This window comes from Oreochromis niloticus, linkage group LG3, assembly GCF_001858045.2.
Source record: "Oreochromis niloticus isolate F11D_XX linkage group LG3, O_niloticus_UMD_NMBU, whole genome shotgun sequence".
NCBI classification, from domain to species: Eukaryota; Metazoa; Chordata; class Actinopteri; order Cichliformes; family Cichlidae; genus Oreochromis; species Oreochromis niloticus.
In genome coordinates, this window is record NC_031967.2 from 5957627 (window position 1) to 5976676 (window position 19050).

Genomic DNA, 19050 nt, shown 5'->3' on the forward strand with positions numbered 1-19050 from the left:
ATCTCTCTTTGGGCATACATTTTAAGAAATAAATGTGTAAAATTACATTTCTAAAAAATCTGGTCACTCATTCCCCAGACTGTCCTGTTATTACAAAACAAAGTTTTTCTTAATTCACAGGAAACATCCTGTTTTTTTAATGTATTTATTTATCGTTTTTGTTTTGTTATTATGGATGTAAAAAAGAGAAATTTTGATAGTATCAGAATCAGTAGTTAAAAAAATAACAGAAAGGGTCCTGTCATCTAATTGTTTATCTATTAGTTTGATGCATGAATTTCCATAAGGGAGGGGAAAACATTAAGATGCATCAAAAAATTAAAGTCCAAAATTTATGCCCTCCATTATATTTATCATAGCTGTCCAGTGGTCCGAACTGGAGTCTTTACCAGACCAATTTATGTTTGACACCCTTGCCCTGCAGTACTCTTAAGAAAACCCTGACAATCAAACAAGCGCATATGAGTAAGCACTCTGTGACAGTGGGGAGGAAAAACATCCTTTAAACAGGAACAAAGTAGGGCAGAACCGGCCTTGGGGAAGGCTGCCACTCCTCCTGCTGTGCCTGTGGTTTGAGGACTCTGACAGTTAGCATGACTCAAGGGGTGCTGATTCATTTAAACATATTCATCCTGTTGCAACCAAGATGACTACATTAACTCTGATGAAGCAATGGGATATATGGATGATGCACAGTGATAGAAACCATTGGATAGGAACTAAAAAGTATAGCAAATTATTCAGTGGCCAATACGTTTCTTTAAGGTTTAGTTTGCTATGATGACTACAACACAAGAGCAAAAACTGAAAAGAAATTCTCACAGTATGACATAACCTGTGGATGAATGTAGTGTACAGTAGTGCGAAGGCTGTCGGTATCCCAACATCCACAATTTGAGCACCGCAGCCGTCACTGAGGAGCAATGAAGGTTTCTTCAAGTGACAAAACCCATTTGATGTGATGATGAAGCTCCTATTACAAGGAAGGCCTCTGGAAAAGGAGACCAAAAGTTCCAGGAGCTGCAGTGAAAAGGTTAATTAGCCTCCTAACTCTGCAATTAACAGTACCTCGGATTGGATGCCACTTTAGTGTTTACCACAAGTCAAGTGAAAGACATGTCCTAACATCAGCTGTTACAGACGAGGCTTTTATTCTTTAAACACTGCAAAGAAACCACTACTGAGTGAGAGCACTGAGACTGAAGAGGCAAGAATTGGCGTTATACATTTGTGATTTCAGCTATGAGGGCAGATGGGTTTAAATACCTGTGATAAACCAACAGCATCAGACAGTGCACATAGGCAGAAAAAAAAAAGTGAAGGTCTACAAGATGGTAGTGAGACCTGCTGTGATGTATGGTTTGGAGATGAAGTCAGAAGGTGGAGGTTGCAAAGATGTTCTTTGGGAGCAAGACCAAAGAGGAGGATTATGGATGAAGTAAAGGAGGACATGCAGATGGTTGGTAGAGACAGACTGGAGCAGCTGAAAGAAGAAGAAGACTACAAAATGTAATAGTTTCAGTGCATTCGGTTTTTTCTACAATATAAAAAATAGTTTAAAAAATGAATGTACAGGGGTAACTAAAGTGCTGTACACCTGCACCTTTAGAAAAACCACATACATTTATTTCAACCCATCAGTACTAGCTGATAACCATCCAGAGCTCTCTGCAAATAACTAGAAATCCAGGCAAATGTCCAAGAAGATCATCTGGATCACAATGGAAGGCAGTTTTTCATAGTTGGTTAGTTCTGCAGTTTGTTGCCTCAGTCAGGCCCCTGCACTTTCCAGCAGTATACACCAGGGGGCGCTGTCTGCAAATGCAACCTGCATTCAGACATTATGGCTTCTCATTTGTTAGGTGCTGCCGGATAATAGTCACACATCACTTTGAGTTTGCCACAAACTGTCCCAGCACACTTTTTACACAACTAAAGCAACATCAGACAAGTGTATCGGAAAAAAGTCGTATTTACAGCAGATAACATAACAAAAAGGAAACAATACAATTGTACAATACAATGTATGTAACAAACAATATAATACTTCATATTTGCCAGAATAGCAAACCTGTTATTTTTTTTCATGTTTCCCCTTTGGCACATTTTTCCCAATACTCATAACAGATATTAAAAAAAAAAAGTACACAGATAAAAAATACATGTTTGGCTTTTATGCTGCAATCAAAGGCTGTAACATGTCCCTGTTAAACTCCTTTTGGAAAGACACGGTCCTCTTTTGGAGGAAACGTTCCAAACTGTACAGAAATTCCATGTGTGGCGACCTTTTTTATTCATTTCTACGATCTGCTTCGTGAGAATCCAGGCATACTTACAGAATCTGATCAATTCTAACTATGTTTTCCAAATGTTTGGCAGCTTTTCCAGATTCCATTGATGTTGACATTCATACTGTGTGTGTAAACATCGACAGATCAAACATAAATGCACTCTAATGTATTAAGTGTGCATGTTTCATATATGCTTTGTCATCTCTAGTCTTATATATGTGTACATCAATATGCTTGTAGCACACATGTACTACGTGTATGTGGAAGAATCTGAGTGAGGAGGCCACTGAGGCAGAGGGATGTATGACCTGACAGCACATTTTATTTGTTGTTGTTACCATGCTGTGTCTTTGTTACTTCAGATTTAAGTATTACAGCTCTATTTCAAAGGTGTTTGTGGGGTTTTTTTGTTTGGTTTTTTTGTTCTTTGTTTTTTTTTAAGAAAAGGGAGCTCACTCGTGTATTTGTACAGATTTACAGATCACTACATGTAAGGGACATTAATCTTGTTTTGGCATTAAGGTTTCATCTGATCCAAACTGTCTCAGTGCCTACGGCGGCAGGACAGTAAGACAATATGAAGGTATGCGGGTTGAAGGTGTGGCCAGAGATGAACAAGCCAAAAAAATCTGGATCAGGTCCCAACCAATGTTGTGTAAGAGAATGTGACACAGGCAGTTACTCTTACACTCACCACAACCAAATCAGAAGTCCACCCTCAACACCGAGCTGTTGCAATCTCCTTTTTAGATTTGCCGACTTTCCCACAGCCTTGTTTACTCCTCCTGTATTTCCTGGTTTTTCCCACAGCAAGTGCTTTCAATATCCCCTCATAAGCTCTGGCAGCTGGATTCACCTGTCAGCTGCAGCTGGTTAGAGCAACAGCTGTATTGTGAAAGCTCAGAAAGGAATATCGTCGGTGATGATGCTGAAGTAGCTGCACTGGAAAATGTGTGATATTGTCTTTAGTTTCCAGTAGCTCTGCAAACATCTGGGGAATACGCCACTGATCCCCCAAACAGCAGGCAGCAATAAGAAATGCCCTAAAGATGCTTTGGAGTCAACCGCATCCACAAAAGCGGTGCAGTTCTGTAATTTCACGTGTTATTTTCTCACCAGCTGTTAAACTATTTGGGCCTTGTGGATTATAGAGGTGTGGGGATTGACCGGATGGGGGCTTGGGATCCTTTTGTATTTTAACAGGCCATTACTAAGCTGGCAGGGCAGACTGTGACCCTCAGACACCTGAGAGCTGTTCGTCTCGCTGTCTTGATCAAAAGGTTGCTCCTGACTGGCAGGACCGCCCAGCCCTTCATCCACTTCATCATCGTCGTCCCTTATGGGTGGGCAGGTGCTGCTCACGGGAGGGTGTTGGTGATTCTTGGTGATGCTTCCCAGTCGCAACCCCACATCCGGTGGGACAATGGGGCTGCCGTTCATCGACCTCAGAAAGTCGGGCGTTTGCATCCTCTGAGGCAATTGCGTGAGAGGAGGGTGGTAGTGAGTTTCTGGCTACAAGGACACAGAGCAGACACAGATTTTGATTGCATCATCATCAGGTTAACTATGCAGTGGTTAGTAATATGGAGCCGAGGCATTCCACAGTTTGGCGAACTCAAGCCTTGACACGCACACTAAGACACACTTACCAAAGATAAAGAGCTGTTTTTCACATATCTCTCCACTCTGAGTCGGCTTTCCTCGTCTCTGTCCAGAGGCCTTTCTCTCCCCCTCCGGGAGTTGTTGTATATGGCTGGTCTGCCCAGAGAGTCATACGCAATTCCTCCTCCCCGACTGCCTGAGATAGTAGATCGGCTATCACGGCACTGAGGCTGCTCCTGTTTATGGCATGGAAACGAAACACTAGTAACTATTACTAGACACACTGATGAAGTGCATAGATTGTAACAATTCTATGCTCAAAACAACAGAATTGCTACAAACATTCTCCCCAAATTCACGTAAAAAACACATTATTTAAAGCATTATAGTTACATTATTTACTTACATGTATATTTTAAAAAGTAGTTTTAAAACAATAGTTTAGCATTAACTGGGGAAAAATAAATTAACTTTTAATGAAAAATAGTCTGTTATTTATTTGCATTTAATTAGTCACAGTTTTCAAGAAATTCGAAGGAAAGTATTGGATAATATATTAGATAAAATAAGAGATTTAATTTTGGGCCCCAAACTTCACTCCAGGTCCTGATTGAATCAGGCCTGACATACAATTAGGCAATAAAAGCTTTACAAAGTAGCTTTTTGGGCCTAAATGTTTTTTCAGTGTATTGAAAATGACTAAGATGTGGCTGTAAAAGACAAAAAATTGGGAATAGCCACATGCAAAATGTTACTTTTCTCAGTAAGCTGCATTTGATGACACTAAAGATGAAATTAAATGGGTTTTTTTTGTTGTTTTGGGAAATATGCTACAGCGTATTCTTCCTGAAACATAGCAGCGTGCCACTCCCATGTCTTCATGCTAATTACAGGAGCTACAACCAGCAGTAATTTAGCTCAGGAAACAGAGCATTATTAAACCAGTCTGATCTCACTAAAATGTGAAAGGTAACTACTGACTCTTAACACCACATTACATAGTGACACATGTCTGAGCTAAACATTGTCATTTTAACTCTCTTTAAAAGAATCAGCCACTATTTTTGCCCTTCTGATACGGTTGTAAAGGCCAAATCATGGTCTTATTATCAGCCTAGAAAACCAACAGAGTCCAGGGGACAAGTATAAAGACATGAACCCAAATTTCTTGGGTGAAAGTCTGCATTCTTCTCCCCTCAATTTTGTTTGCTTTATACCTTATCTAAGGGAGGGAATTCATCTGTCCACAGTAACAAAGTTTCTAACCTTCCAAATTGCACTGTGCTACATTATGTTTCACCAGTTAGAGTCGCTGGCTTGCAGTTGTAGTTGGTTATACTTTAAAACAGACCAAGCATTGCTGTTTGCAACTTGCTCGCAGTGTTTACGCTTCACTAAGCTAACATGTATCTGGCTCCAGCTCTATATTTAACACATGTGAGAGTGGTGTCAGTCTTCTGGCCTAATTCTCAGCATGAACTTTAGGGCCCATAGAGAGGAACAGAGATGTTAAAAGAGAAGAAAAAAAAAGCTGTGATGCACTACATGCAGATTCGAAATGTTGAAACTCAGAACTTAGCCATCTGGCATCTGGCTAGTAAAGCCTCAGTCCCAGGCCCTGGCCCTGCATGCAGATTTATATAGATACGCAGACTGACCCCAAGGGAAGACAGGCTGTTCCTCAGTGTTCCCTCCACCCTCAGAGGGATGTTTTCCTCTGTCTGCAATCAAAAGAAACACAACAAAATTCCAAATCATGAAAAAAATCTGTACATTCAAACCTTACCATACTATGCTTTCATTATTTTAAAACTGATGGTATTATTGATAGAAGATATGAATATTTGGCTGTTGCGACTAACAGACACCGGTAGTTATATTGAAGTGTTTGGAGTTATTGATAGTGAAATCTGAACGTTGGAAAAAGGTTTGTGTGACACACGTGGTCCACTGATTTGGATCAGTGCTGAGCAGTGTGTGAGAGAATAATCATGCAAACGTACCGCTCTCCTGTCTGTACTCGAGGAGTTCATTCTCCTGATAGAGGCTTGTCTGGAGAGAGTGCTTATTTCCTCCCTGTGAGGAAAAAAAGACAGAAAAATTAATTTCTAAATGGCACTGAGGCTTATAATGCCACGTGTGTTATTCTCTGGCAGCTCAAGTTATTGCTAAAGCTTCATATTTTAAATTTAGTTTTCATGCATATTTGTGCCTGCTGTTAATTTACATGTCCCCCACGCAGAGTCATTTAGCCACTGCATTTTACACTTTATGCTTCTCTAATTTTACACGCTCCGCTGTTGTAACTGTCAGCGGGAATATTCTTAATAGCTGTGATTTGCCCCATTTTTATGTATTCTTCTCAGCCTGCGGATATTATTAATTCATCTCATCTTTTTGCATCTTAATTAAACATCACATTATCTCGTACTTCTTCTCAGTCAGCTGTCTCTTTAGCTTCTTGTTCTTGCGCTTGTGGTAACATGTGACAGCAATGACGATGGTGAGCAACAAGATCAGGAGCCCAATGGCGACGCCCCCCACAATGAACATCATCTCGTTTTCAATGCTTCTGTCATCCGGGGGACTTTCTGTGAAGGTAGAGTTAGAAAGATTAGAAGGAAGGATTAAATGGATATGGACGTCTAAACGCACAGTTTATATTACTTTGACAAGCATGTTGATACTGCTGCCATCTACCTTCCACATTAATCTCCACCTCTGCCTTTCCAACTCCCACTTCATTTGTTGCCACACACTGATAAGTGCCCGCATCTGAAAGGTTAAGGGGTCGCCCAAAAGCTAGCGTTCCATTTATGTGTGGGATGACACCTTTCGGCAATTCTCCATCCTTCCTGTAGAGAGAACGTACACAGAGAGTGGCACATTACAGTGGATCCACATCAGTGTATGTCATCTTCAATCTTGTACTCTGGACAGGTTGTCAGTCTGTTTCAAGGCTAACAGATTAGAACCCAGAGAGAACCCATACAAACATGTTTACCCTATTAGGCTCAAGTGTTCTAAAAATTGCACTTTCCCTCCAATAAATGAGATAAATTAGAATTTATTTGCTGAGTGTCTGAGTCACTAACAATGTTAGATCCACTTCAAAGAAAGTTCAGTGACACCAGCTTATAGCAGCAGCAAAAACAGAAGTGCTTATGGATGGAAACGTTCTGAAAATCCTCAAAAACTCACCTCTGTATCACTGTCATCGGGCAGAAGTGAGTTTCACTGACTGATCGACCTGTATCAGACTCGTCTCACAAGGATTTATAGCCTGCTGCAAAGTGGATGCTCCACACCTGGCATTATAACCTAAACAGTCATCCGACAGCCTAGACTCACTAGATAAATGCTAGCTGGAGTGTTTGAGGTAACTCGGGGGCAAAAAGCGAAAATATCACAAAGTATTTGTCATATATTTGTTTTTCTTATTACTAATTTATTTCTAAGTTTAGATATTATTAAAGAATACATAAAATATAGTGTGTACATACAAAAACAGTAGTAGAAACGTGCTAGCTAGCCACAACAGCTATGGGATATATGGTTAACAAGCTTGCTAGCATTAGCTGATAACTGTCACTGTCCTAAGATGATTAATAATGGCTGTAAACAAATGATAGCAAAAATAAATAAAAAAATAAATAATGCCAAGGCTTCATGATACAGTCACCTGAAAGCAATGGGTGACTTTGGTGTACCTTTTCCATCTTCTATATACAGTCTATGGAAGTAGTATAGATTCTTTCATAGCTTGCAGAGTTTTATTATTTTTGTGGGACATGGCATGCTCGCATAATGATAACAATCAATTCCACAAGATCTTAAAGAAAATTGAACACCCCATTCACCAACAACACTAATTATGGTTCTGTACCTTCTAGAAGAGAACTTAATGATATAGTAGCTGAACACATTGTTTATCTACTGTGTCATGTCAAAAATCAAACAGCTACCTGTGGGGCTGAGAAATGAAGCCACAGAGAGAACTTATTCCCCACAGACAACCATGTTAAAATACCCAAATTAGTTAGCAGGGATCTGTCTGTACATTGTATTGGAACAGTTTATGAATGCAGCTTGCTAACCAAGCGTCCTAGTATGAAATAAAAATTTATCTTGCCATCTTCTTGGGCAAAAATGGTTACTTCTAGATCCAATAAAGTAGCGTGATAGAGACCAAAAGACAAACAATGAGGCTTCAAAGTGCAAAGCCCCGAAACCACTGGGTGACGTGGTTGCATCTATATACAGCTAAAAAAAGGACACGACTTGAACATTCTCAGAAATACATCTACCTTCATATAGAGGCCACTCTATAATGTAATCCATATTACAGTTGTCATAAGTGTGTTGAACTCTTGTTTCACAGAGTCGTCTCTGTTTAGGCAGAAAAGAGGAACCATATACTTGTACATATGCAACACATTCTCATGATAACATCTCACACAGATCTCACACTGCTTCCTTTTCCTCCACCCTCCACCCCTGCCTTTCTGCTCCTACTGGGTAACTTCTGATAATTGCTCATCCCTTTCCCTTTTACTTCTCATCCCCCTCCTGCTCCCTCCTTCGTGTGAAACTGTCTCATCTGTCTCCACTCGGCACAAGCCTGAACATGACACTGTGACGGCAGCTATTACTTCACCTGCCGCCATTTACTAACAGGTTTTCCCAGTGTGCTGTGTGTGTGTGTGTGTGTGTGTGTGTGTGTGTGTGTGTGTGTGTGTGTGTCCATGTGAACTGCATATATTTAAAAGGTGAGTGTGAGATGATACAACTCGACGTGTGAACTTTAATATATATGTTTTCACATGTGTTTGTGTGTGTGTGTGTGTGTGTGTGTGTGTGTGCGTGCGTGCGTGCACATACACGGTCATTCATAAGTCTGTAAGCTTGTATGCACGGTGTGTGCCTCTTAATCTTTACTCACAAAACCTCCTTTCATAAGGTATGTTCCTGTTTTGATAACTAATAAAAAAAGTATTAGATGCTTTACTTTCTGTCAAAACCGCGAAAACATAACCAAAACCTACCAAACATTTGCTCTTTTTCTTGTTGTTTCTTTCAAAAACTAAAGACAGATAAACATATTTTCTGGGTGTTTTTCCCCCGTGGAAGCCTAACTGTCACATGCCATAATTTAATGGGTGCCATTCCTCTTCCAGCTTTTCAAGGCCTGCATTTTTCTAGCTACACCACACCCTGAGAATATATTAATGCATTAAAACAGACAGCCTAAAATGACAGCTGGTGACTCAAGCAGAAGAACTGAAACACCTGAGTTAAACCCTCAGCTGGCTGAAAGCAGGGCTTCTCCTGAATGTGCTGCCTTCCGTTGAGGCAGCAGAAGCAGGAAGTGACAGTGAAATGAGGTGAAATGAGGTGAAATGAGGTGAAATGAGGTTGTTTGGTTAAGTCATGAGAAAAAGGGTGGAGATCCTCCCCGGCTACATCGCAAAGGGTTAATGCAAGCAACCGTATATACATGTGTGATAGGGGTATACACTCAAAAGTAACCATAAGCGAATATTGGGGTAAAAAATCTATTAGCTGTGTTAAGTATTGGAATAAATTTGACAGATGTATGATGGTAAAAGCACACTATGAGGATTTCATGAAAGGCCTTCACAATTACCAATGCAAAAACACTGATGCTAATGATGTCATCAAAATATATAAATATAATTCAAATGTAAGTGCATGAACTGTATATTTTAGATATGTAAAATATACAATATTTAACTTGATCTTAGTCAATTTAACTAGAAAATCAGGGTTAGTTTTCATAAATTCATAAATTAGACACAGACATTAGATTTGATAAGGAATTATTGGGAAGGAAGCACTAGCTACACATTTCCATGAAAAGAATGTCAACAGACAAGAAACTACAGTGATATGTAGTCTACTGCTGGCATTGTGTAACTCCAGTTCACAGTTCCACCTATTCACAGTGGTGTCACCATTCCTCTTTCATTTTGCCATGTATGCAGTTGTGCACACGTAGTGCAGTCTGTACCCGGCATAAGAGTATTACAGTAGTAATTAAAAGTTTTGTAAGTTTAATCATATTGTCTGGTGTCTTTCTGTGTGTATATTTAAACTCTTAATGTGTAAACAACATTGTCTGTTGCTTCTACTAGACTTGCTGTATGTACAAATACATAATTAATAAGTAATAAAGTAACTATAAGATGGTGATAACCTGAATTTGCTTTCACCAAACATCCAATTAAAGTGGTGAAATCACGGGACACAAAACTGGCATCACTTCCGATAAAAGTAACCATGACCAGACAAATCAGACACTTAGTCATGCAAACATCAGACACCCGGAGAGATAGGTGGATCCTACTGTACCTGATCCAGGTGAAGACGTGTGGTTTGGGGTTTCCTCCACTCACGCAACTCAGGGCAGCATTCTCCAGACCCACATACCAGTTTCCATTGTAGCCAGACACCTCTGCGTGCGGCGGATCTGAGAGGAAGGATAATAATTTACCAACTTTAAATGCTTTGAGATGGAATAATCAGACTTACAGCTGATGCAAATATGAATGTAACGTTTTACAAATAGTAAAAATCACTGGCACGGCTTACCTTCAGTGTAAGGTATCGTGAATGATAATGCATTAGAAATTAAGGAGGGAAGTACTACTATTTTTTATGTGTATTTAACACACTCTTGATCGTGAAAATGAAAGGTCAAGAGAGTTTTATAGATATAAAATGTAAGTAGTGTGAGCTAGACTTGCTGATATGGAGAGAAACGTGTGTAGCAACACAGTGTTCAGAAAGTCTCTTATGACTCTGAAGGGATCACGACAGTGATAAAAAAACAGGAAGTGAGCACATCGGTCCTATTACTGCTTTAACTCTATGTATGCTTGTGCTTTTCATGATTTGAATATGTCTAATTTCTGCACTACTGGATCATCTCAACCCTTTCGATTTTTAAAATATATCACAGTTTGGGTGTAATGTGGAGGGAAACTCACAGTGCACTATCAGCTGGTTTTTTAACCTGCGGGGTTCCGAGTAAGTCGGATGCCAAACCAGGCAGTCCAGCTTCGTTCCATTCATGTTCCTCAGGGGGTACAGGGAGAAGTGAGAGGAGACTTCCCCGCTGTCTGAGGTGCGATTGACTGACTTCCCGTTCAGTTCGGTGTCCCAGGAGAGCTGAGGCAGGGGTCGGGCTACGGACCGGCAGGTAGCAACCTGGCTGAATTCCTGTCCCTCCACCACAGTAAAGGACTCCACTGTGGAAATGGGGCGAGCTGGAAGAGGGATGGTTACAGTGTTTGATCAGGGAGGAGATAATGATGGTTAGATCAACACACTCAGCAGCCAGTGATGAAGGCAGCTGTACACTTAAACAGATATTTAAAGGTCCTTCTAAGTTAGCGTGTCTGGTCTTATGCAACATGCGGGTCGCAGCAAAAGTTTGATCACTAATTAGAAGAGCGTGTGGTAACGTTTTTAGAGAAGAAATATGATGTCACATACATAGTTTCTTTCTTTCCTCGTTTATTAGTATTAAACAACTTTATGGTAACAACAGCAATAACTACTTATGCTTAAATATTTAAAGCTCAAATAAGATTTGAATGCTTTCAGGATAATGAAATTAAGTGAGCATAGTTTTTTTTTCAGGCAGTCCGCAGAGTTCATTTAAGCCAGTAGTCTTGTTAGATCAGCTGATAACAGCTGATCTTAGTGTTGACAGCTCAGCTGATATACTACTGAGCAAATCTCATGTAAAGCCAGTTCTTTAAAGTGCTTTAACCTGCCTACAGTTTCTTAAAGCTTATGCAAGCAACCTTGCAACCTTCCTCCACCCCACATCCTCTTGATACTGTATCTATTTTAATCAGTGCCATATCTGTTCAGTACTGTGGGATCTTGCTGCCACTCTCACAGTCAGACTTTCCATGTGTGGTAAAGTAAAGAGGGACAAAAGTGAAGCTATATCACCAAATATCAATTATTGTAAGCAGTAATAACAATTTTCTTCAGACTTAAGTAGAGCTGACGATGACTGATTTTACTGTAGAATAACGCAGTTAACACTAATGATGCCATTATAATAACAACGTTATTAGTGTTGATTAGCCTCCTAATGAGTTATAAGCAAATAGTCAAGAGGTAGATTTTGGTCAGAATTCAAACCAAAGCAGAAAATCTTCAGTGCAACCTGATCAAGGCTTCTTTTGCTGCATACTAGAGGAAACGTGTTGTTAGAGGTTGAATCCTAGAAGCACTTGTAAATTCTATATACTGATTATTACTTGCACTTGATTAGTTTCAATAATTCAAAAGTGTAGATCCATATATCGACAGTAAGACGATAAGATAATGTGAACATGTTGGAAACACAACAAAATATACTTCTGAACAATAAACTTCAAATACAACCTTAAATGTAAAAACCTGAAAATACGACCATTTGTAATGCCTTATTAGGTGTTACAAATCCTTAATCGGGTGACAAATACAGTCATGAGTAAGTGTATTATTCATGTTTTGTTTGTGTTGCTACATTATTAGTCATGTATTAGCTACGCCTTAGTAAACTAACAACCTGGTGACAATATGGATTAGTTTCCATCCTTGAGAAGACAACATACTATCTCTTCTGTTGTGTACTGTGTGCCAGAGTCATGATGGAAGGACTCACTATGCACAAAGAGTGACAACTCTGCCTCAAAGTTTCCAAAGGGGAAAGTGCTGACATGGCAGGTGTACTTCCCCTCATCAGAGATCTTTGTGGTCTTGATGACCATAGACGAGTCCTTGGTGGGTTGGTTGCTTTTAAACTCCACGCGATCGGCCCACGGTCCGAACGCTAAGGACAGACAGAGACAAAAAGAGAAAGACAGTTTAGGGAACCCAAGAGGAAGGATGCCACACAGAAAGTTAAATCCAGCAAGTTCAAAACAGACCTTAGGCTTTCTTTTTAGCACTTTCAGTTCCGTACACATGTCTGGATCCCTCTTATAACTGAAATTACGTTACAGGGTGGGCACTGATACCTTCTGTGAGCAAAGATTCCAATATCACCTAAAATTACACCAAACTATAAAAACGATGCAAATATCAATTGAATTATTGATATCACGGTAACATTTTCAGCTACTCTGGCAAACTGCTTTTAGATGTTTATGAGCTTATGCTCATGTGCAAAGTTTTCTGGGAGGAGAAACAAAGCCACCAAATAAGTCTTGTCAGCTAAAACAGACACATTAACTTGCAATACAGGGAAACTTTGTGAGGGATTGATAAAGAAAACATTTCCCACTCCGAGGAAAAGGGAAGTAACTCAATGTGACAATTTTGTTTTTAGCACTTGGCAGAGGATGTAAAGACAAGGGTGAGGGCAGAAAGAAAACTGGAGCTCAGACACAGGGCTAATTACCTGTTTTTCCATTTACATGATGTGCGGTGATGATCTGCTCCTTGGCACCATCAGGTTTCTCCTGAAACCAGGTGACCTGCACCACTGTGTTCTCGGCATCTGGCTCATAGCGACAGGGTAGGATGGTCTTTTCGTCCATAAGGGAAGTTAAGGAATAATTTGGAGGAGGTTCCACAAAGTCTCCTTGTATCACTGTCACTAGAAGAGAAAGATAGGCCCGTAAATTCATCTGATATAAGAATCAAGTACTTGCAGCTAATTCACGGCAGGGTGGCCTGTTCATCTCTAACACAGTGACACCGAGCTCGGCACGCTGGTCGTAAATACTAGAATTTGTCAATAGATCTAGAAATTAAGAATAACTGCAGGAATCCCATTACAAGTGCCACATTTTTAAAAATTTAAACCAGAAAGTGGAACTCCTGAGACTCAGAAAACATAAGCAAATTCCTCACAGAAGGACTCTGCCCGAACTCGAAACCCCAGACTCTTTTGAAGTGATCTACAGGCTTTCTGAAGCTCTTTTTTCTTTGCACATTGACTGTCTTTTCAATCATTTTCAGTCGACTCCTTATTAATAACAATTTTAAAGGAATGCTTGTTTCTTTGTTTCTTCATTAAGCCAACTAACAGCAATTTATTAATCATTGAAACCACCTAACTTAATAGAAGAACCAGAGTTGTCTCTACAAATAGCACACACATAACAAAGAAACCATTTTAAACAGTGTCTTTAGCAACTTGTTAATCCCAGCCTTTCACAAAAACAAAGAATGTGTTCCAATGTCTTTAATTGAATCTACAGAAAATGCAAACGAAAACACAGCTTGATTGTAATTCTACACCAACAGGCTGATTCTAGAAGAGCGAGTAGCCGCAAACTTGGCATATCTCAGAATGGTGAATTTAACAAGTGGCAGACGTTAAAAAAGACGTACAGCAGATGAACATGAAAATGAAAACCTTAACTGTTTGATCTCAATCTGAAAATCACATCCATGAGAAACAGAAAAGATTCCAACAAAGAAGAGATAGGACCTGAGAGATGGATCTAAAATTTCTGTTTCAATATGTACAGAGGACGTCAGGAGAGAGGTACAACATCTGTGCACCACTACAGAGCCACTGTCATGGATTGGGGCTGCATTTCAGCCAGTGATGTAAGAGATCGGGAATACTGATGGGATTATGAATACAGAAATGTACCATCTGGAAAGTGTCTGATTGGCATTGCTTCATTTTTCAGCATGATCCCAAACACACTGCCAGTGCAGTAAAAGCATGTCTGGATAGAGAAACACACAATGGAGAACTATCAGTCCTGGACTGTGGGATCATCTCAACAGGGGATGAAACAAAAGGCAGCAAAAAGGGTTTTGAATGTCCTTCAAGAAGCCTGGAGAACTATTCCTGAAGACTTCAGAAAATTAGAATAAAAGAATGAGTTCTGGATGTGTTGAAAAATTAAGTGATTGCACCAAATAGTGACTTTAAAGCTTGTTAGAAACACACAATCTCAGTTTTTCCTTATGTAAATCTGTAAATATACTATATAAATAATTGCATCTATTTTCAATTTTCCTGGCAAAAAGAAATCACACTTTTAAACAGTGCTGGATCTTTAAAAAGTCTCAATTTTACAAGTGAAGTCTCAGTTATATGTGCCAGCAACTACTGTAACTTGTATGCTGTAGTGGTGATAAGGCTTTTAACTTATTTTCTGTTTTCAACTTGCTACCTAAGGAAAAGTAAAAGCATACAGTTTTACATTAATACAAAGTTGCATCAGTTCTACAGTAACTTTAAACCAAAAGTCATATGCGAAGCTGCTTCATGCTGTGCGTCAAAAGTCCCAGTTCAGTTAAAGGCATGATAGTGTGGAAAATGGTGGCCTGGCTGTGCCGGAGTTATATATTATTTCAGTAAGCAAGCTGTGGTTAAGTGGGGTGGCTATTTTGTCCGAGCACAGGAAGCCAGAGCTGCTTCTTGTGCCATGCTTTTCTGTTAAGCTGAGCCAACAAGCTGCAGGGTTTAATGCAGCTCTGATAGTAGTTTTGTCTTTTCGCCAAACTGTCTGGAAGGACTAAGCAACATTTAAAATGATTTCATTAATATAGTGTTTCAGGAGCAGAGTTTCGGTGGAGACAGGTGTGCACTAGTCTGACTGGCAGCAACATAGTTTAAAAAAACGTCAGTGTTTAAAGGCAACGGATGAGGTTTGGAGACAGAGTTAGTACAGAAAACAAGCTGTATATCAGAAGCATGAGTCAGTACAAGTGAAGATATGTCGTATAACTAGTTGTTCAAGATACGCTTTCAAAGAAACTAAATGCTCAGTGTCTGCACACATACAAAGGGACCCCAGAAAACGTAAAGTTAACACAAAGTGCATCGTATCACATCTCACACTGTCACAAAGCAGCATTATTTAGTGCAAACCACAAGTTTACATAAATATCTTGTTTTTTTTACTTTTCTCCCCTTCCTCCTTTCAGTTTGCTAACCTGTTTGGTCTCAACAAACTACAATCCTTCACTCTACCTGCAATATGTGCAGTGCATTGTTACACAGTTTGAAACTGTATTTAATGCTTCTTTGCATTTGTGCATGTTCATCTTGTCACAATGCTAAAATAAAGCTGAGTTCAATTTTGTGGAAGTTTTGCCTATACATCATATTGTCAGTTATATTGTCATATTGCTGTTCTTAGATCAAGCTGGAGTTGATTGATACTAAGACGCCAACATTTCCGGTTGTCAAGGCACCTAAAGGCTCCAAGCTAAAAACAGCTAGCTTGCCTAATAAGGTTATAAGGTGTAGTTTTGTTTTTAATACTCATATATTTATCTGGAAACAAGAACTGAAAACTCTGGTTGTTTTCATTCAAACTTTTCAGCTGGTTTCTAGCAGCTAGAATAAGTTAGTTTATCTACATAAGTTAGTTTTCATTCGAGCTTTTAGTAATATTCATATTTTCATTCATGGCTTCATTCAGATGTTGATTCAGTAGCTGATGTGGTAGAATCTGTTCAGATATGTCAGTGGGTACGATGTGATTCATGCATTTACCAGCAGACCTGATGACTCTTCTCTTCAGACAGGTGTGTTTTTTTTCCATGAATGTGTGTGTGTATGTGTCACCCTGATGTTTAAACCTACTTTGGAATCTGCCTGTGCTGCATTACTGGAATAATGCCCAGCCTACCCTGCTTTTATGGGATTGAAAGGTTTTCTTCTGCTACAGTCTAGTGTAGCATTATGTGTTCTTGTTAACTTTTTCAAATCATTTTTGTCCATGAATTACCTGCAAAGTTTACATCTCATACAATATTAGGTTTTTTGTTTTTTTTAAGCATGCACCCCAAGTCTCACAAAAGATGTATAATAGCACCAATCGATAAACTTAAGGACTGATTCAGGCTAAATTATGATGTATTGTTTGAAACAAAAATGTCCATGGCTGAAGCAAACACAAAAAAGCCACATAAATTACACAAAAACACACTAAAATCCATAAGTAGAAGCTGGAAGGGTATTCAGAGGCATGACACAAAGCCCCATGTCCACTTTTGTGATTTAAAGATAAGAGATCAGGATCAGGATCTCTTACCTTTAAATCACATACATATCTTACATCTCTACAATGGTGAGAAAGATGATATGTATGTAGGTAGATGAGGGCAGACTGCCAATAGTGAGATAGTGACAGACAATAGGACCCAGCAAAGAAAGCTCAGACAAAAAAACAAGAGGAAGTACAGCATTCACAGAAAGACTGGGACACTTTTAAAAGTGTCACTGAGTTTTATTGGTGACAAGGATAAATATAAATTACTTATTTCAAAATAAATAAATTTGATGTCCATCTCTCAAAGACTTCATTTCCTTTCTGATCTTTTGCTACACAGCTTATGGGCCAATGTGCAGTTTTTACATTGACAAACAGTATTTGAGTAAACGGTGTTTGACAAACACTGTAAGAGTGAAATAAGTAAGAACTAGCGTGCAGTAAGGTTTTCAAACAGATGCGGGTAATGACCTTACTTTCTATCTCAGATCAATCTGACTGATTCTGACTCACAGGCCTTATCCTCCCTGAGCTTTAAGCGAAAGTTTAAATCACTCAGACCTCAGGAGTACCCATATAACATGTATTTTGTAAGTGCATCAGCAGCTTCTGACATTTTTTGCATACATTTGAGTAGTGATGTTTGTACATAGTATTTAAATATGAAATGAATAGTGGGCCCAGGATAGAGCCTTGCAGAACACCTGTAGACCACATGGGAGTATTTGCATTTCTGGGTAAGTTTACCAACATTATATTATAATGTTGGGTGTTGTGTTTAAGTATATGTAGTAGTAAGTCTTATGAAGGCTGTGTGGATATTATTTATCATATCATCACATTTTTGAATGACATATTTATACTTAAGCAGCACACACACATATACACTAGGAGGATCCACAGAGTTCATATGAATGCAGCAGAAAGAAGCGTATTGATCAACAGCAACCAGTTTTTCCAGAAACAGAAGCCAGGAGTGTTTCCTAACAGCCCTCCTCCATGTATTCTTGAGAAAAACTGACTATGCCTTTAGAGGTTGCAAAACATAGCTCATGAATATGCTTCAGATACTGTATTAGGCCTTAATAGGGTACAGGAAAACCAAAGTGTGCATCATGATATTTTTAAAAAGCCTTTTTTAACTTCCGATGCGTTTGATGTGTGACACACAGCTGCTTTAGCGCTGCGAGTAGTGGAGTACAGCAGCGCATAGGCAACACATTAAACAATCACAGCACAATAAAGGGGTCAGTAAAGGCGGGGGATAAAGATATACAGTATTAAAAGAACACAAAACATGTTTAAATATCATTTTCATCAGACTTCATATGAGTGCTTATCTTACCAAAGACATGGAGGACAAAGAGGCACAGAGAGAGTCTGTTCAGCAGAGATGTCATTCTCTCTGGGTGTTACTGTTAACTGTGCACAACTTTTGACAATTTCAGCAGTGGAAGAAAGCTCATAAGTCCAGGTAATACGATCCGAACTGACAGGCAGGCTCGAAGCATTGAGGCACGCTCATTCCTCGTACTGCCGGATCATCCTTGGAGATGGGTTTTCTTTGAGAACCAGATCCCTTCCAAAGTCCAAAGTGTATATGAGAAAACTGTGTGTGACCCCGTCCTTGTGAAAAAGTTAAATCCTTTGAGTTTAGAGTCCTGTATGGTTGTTAAGCCCACGCCATCATGTTTGCCCTTCAGAGGAAAAATAAGGTGCAGCTTTACCTGTTTGGGATACACCTGTTTGAGCTACGCCCCTCTCTCTCTCTCTCTCGCTCTCTTGCTCTCGCTCTGACATACACACACCTAACAACCCCACAAGCCACAAACACACACTCATGCACACACAGCTGCAGGAAAAAAAAGTCACCTTTCCGGTTTGGTTGAGGCAACATGACAGTTATTTTCTCGTCTTTACTTGCTCTGCTCAGAGGAGAGGCAGGTGAAAAGCAGGCACAAAGACGCTGTTTAAAAGAATGAATGTTTCGCTTTAATACTCACCCTGATACTAAAATAGTGCCTCCTCCCTCATAAAGAAAGCAAATTAATCCTTTAATTTAAAGGGATCGTCACAAACATCAGTACTATGCAAAAAATTCCAGTGAAGACTTCCTCAATTTAAAAAAACACACACACACACACACACACACACACACACAC

The 19050-nt window shown here is 39.5% G+C and overlaps 1 protein-coding gene across 1 annotated transcript; it reads right to left on the minus strand.

The window, feature by feature from the left end:
• Positions 1-1129: 1129 nt before the first annotated feature.
• Positions 1130-18933, minus strand: nectin4a (nectin cell adhesion molecule 4a). Its single transcript, XM_013274524.3, has 11 exons — positions 18234-18933; positions 13321-13518; positions 12583-12750; positions 10904-11182; positions 10266-10383; positions 6594-6748; positions 6325-6484; positions 5897-5969; positions 5552-5614; positions 3941-4129; positions 1130-3803 (listed from the first exon to the last, which is right to left on the minus strand). Exons 1-11 carry the CDS (start codon positions 18286-18288, stop codon positions 3414-3416), a joined length of 1848 nt encoding a protein of 615 aa, XP_013129978.1. The 5' UTR covers positions 18289-18933; the 3' UTR covers positions 1130-3413.
• Between the last annotated feature and the right edge of the window lie 117 nt (positions 18934-19050).